Raw genomic sequence first — 2,310 nt, forward strand, 5'->3', positions numbered from 1 at the left:
GACCTCGTGATCCACCCGTCTCGGCCTCCCAAAGTGCTGGGATTACAGGCTTGAGCCACCGCGCCCGGCCTAATTTTTGTATTTTTAGTAGAGACAGTTTCACCATGTTGGCCATGCTGGCCTTGAATTCCTGACCTCAAGTGATCTGTCCGCCTTGGCCTCCCAAAGTGCTGAGATTACAAGTGTGAGCCTCCGCACCTGGCCTTATTTTATTTTTTAATTAAAAAAATGTTTTTTAGCAACAGGGTCTCGCTGTGTTACCCAGGTTGGAGTGCGGTGGCATGATCATACCTCATACTCCTGGGCTGAAGCGATCATTCTGTTTCAACCTTCTTAGTAGTTAGGACTACAGGCATGTACCACTACACCTGGCTAATTGTTTATAGAGGTGGAATCTCGCTGTGTTACCCAGGTTGGTCTCGAACTCCTGGACTCCAGTGATCCTCCTGTCTTGGCCTCCCAAAGTGCTGGAATTTCAGACATGAGCCTCTGTGCCCAGCCTAGTAGTAGTTTGAAAATATATAATCATACCGAATGTGGTGGCTCATGCCTGTAATCCCAACATTTTGGGAGGCCGAGGCGGATGATCACCTGAGGTCAAGAGTTAGAGATCAACCTGGCCAACATGGCAAAACACCATCTCTGCTAAAAATACAAGAATTAGCTGGGTGTGATGGTGGATGCCTCTAATCCCAGCTACTTGGGAGGCTGAGGAAGGGGAATAGATTGAACTGGGAGCAATTAGCCTAGATCACACCACTGTACTCCAACCTGGGAGACAGAATGAGACTCAGTCTGGGAAAAAAAAAATATGTATCTATCTATATATATTTATATATATATTATATATTATATATATTTATATATGGTATATATTATATATTTATATAATATATTATATATATATATAATTGGCTGGGCACGCTGGCTCATGCCTGTAATCCCAGCACTTTTGCAGGGACTTAGGTGGGTGGATTACCTGAGATAAGGAGTTCGAGACCAGCCTGCCAACATGGTGAAACCCTGTTTCTACTAAAAATACAAAACTTAGCCGAGCATAGTGGCGGGTGCCTGTAATCCCAACTACTGGGGAGGCTGAGGCAGGAGAATTGCTTGAATCCGGGAGGCAGAGGTTACAGTGAGCTGAAATCATGCCATTACACTCCAGCCTGGGTGACAAGAGCAAAACTTTATCTCAATAAATAAAGTATATATAATGATATATAGAATTATCTATAATACAGTCAATGATAAGTGGATGTATTATAAAATATAATTATGCTTAAAAATTTATATAAATTAATGAGAAAAAACAGTCTGTTGTTTCTATTTTCATTTAATAACTCAGTTGGCTCAATGCCCTGGCTCACAACCGCAATCCCAGAACTTTGGTAGGCTGAGGCTGGTAGATCACTGGAGCCAAGCAGTTCAAGACCAGCCTGGGCAACATAGCATGACTCTTTCTACCAAAAAGCAAAAAAAAATTAACTGGGTTTTGTGATATGTGCTTATAGTCCTAGAAACTCAGGAGGACAGATGGGATGACTCCTTGAGCCTAGAAATTTGAGGCTACAGTGAGCTACGATCAAACTACTCAAGCCTGGGTGATGGAGACCATGTCACTAAAAAAAGAAACTAAAGACGAAATTTTGTCAGTTATTGTGGGCTTCAGCTGTCATATAACTTGTGTTTCAGCTTTGCAAAATATTCTATATTCTTTATTTTAGAAGTCTGGGCCAACGGTCACAAAAGTTGTCACTGTTGTGACAACCAAAAAAGCAGTTGTGGATTCTGATAAGAAGAAAGGTGAGCTGATGGAGAATGACCAGGATGCCATGGAGGTGATTTTTCATTAATTTTGACTTTGTTTATGATACTATCCTGGAATCATTTATTAGAAAGCATTCATGGAGATGTGCTTTTCATTTATGTGAACTAGGAGAAATTCCCAGAATTGGGAGACATTCTGGCTATTCTTAGTAGTATAATAGTATCTAGTTAAATATCTATTTACTGGAACATTCTGATGTCTTTCATTCCTCACTTCAGGCATACAATATGGAGAGAAAAAAATGAAGTAACAGAATGAATTAACTTTCTTTCCATTAACACGTATTGTAAAGATTTATATAGTAAAAGCAATAGCAAAACCTTATTAGAGCCATCTCTGATCATTACTGTTCTAGCTTTATATTGGCATTTTAACTTTCTAAAGGGCAAAGAAAAAGAAAACTAAGTTGAAAAATTCTTTTTTTTTTTTTTTTTGAGACGGAGTCTCGCTCTGTCGCCCGGGCTGGAGTGCTGGAGTGC

General features: G+C 40.1%; 1 protein-coding gene across 1 annotated transcript in view; it reads left to right on the plus strand.

Moving 5' to 3' along the window:
• Positions 1-2,310, plus strand: part of LOC105523812 (probable ATP-dependent RNA helicase DDX46) — a gene marked incomplete at its 3' end in the record, with an annotated part of 63,641 nt that overhangs the window by 24,855 nt on the left and 36,476 nt on the right. The window contains exon 7 of the mRNA XM_011958819.1: positions 1,728-1,841. Coding sequence (XP_011814209.1) covers positions 1,728-1,841 — 114 coding nt within the window. The remainder of the gene's footprint in view (positions 1-1,727; positions 1,842-2,310) is intronic.

Source organism: Colobus angolensis, unplaced genomic scaffold, assembly GCF_000951035.1.
Source record: "Colobus angolensis palliatus isolate OR3802 unplaced genomic scaffold, Cang.pa_1.0 Scaffold476, whole genome shotgun sequence".
NCBI lineage: Eukaryota > Metazoa > Chordata > Mammalia > Primates > Cercopithecidae > Colobus > Colobus angolensis.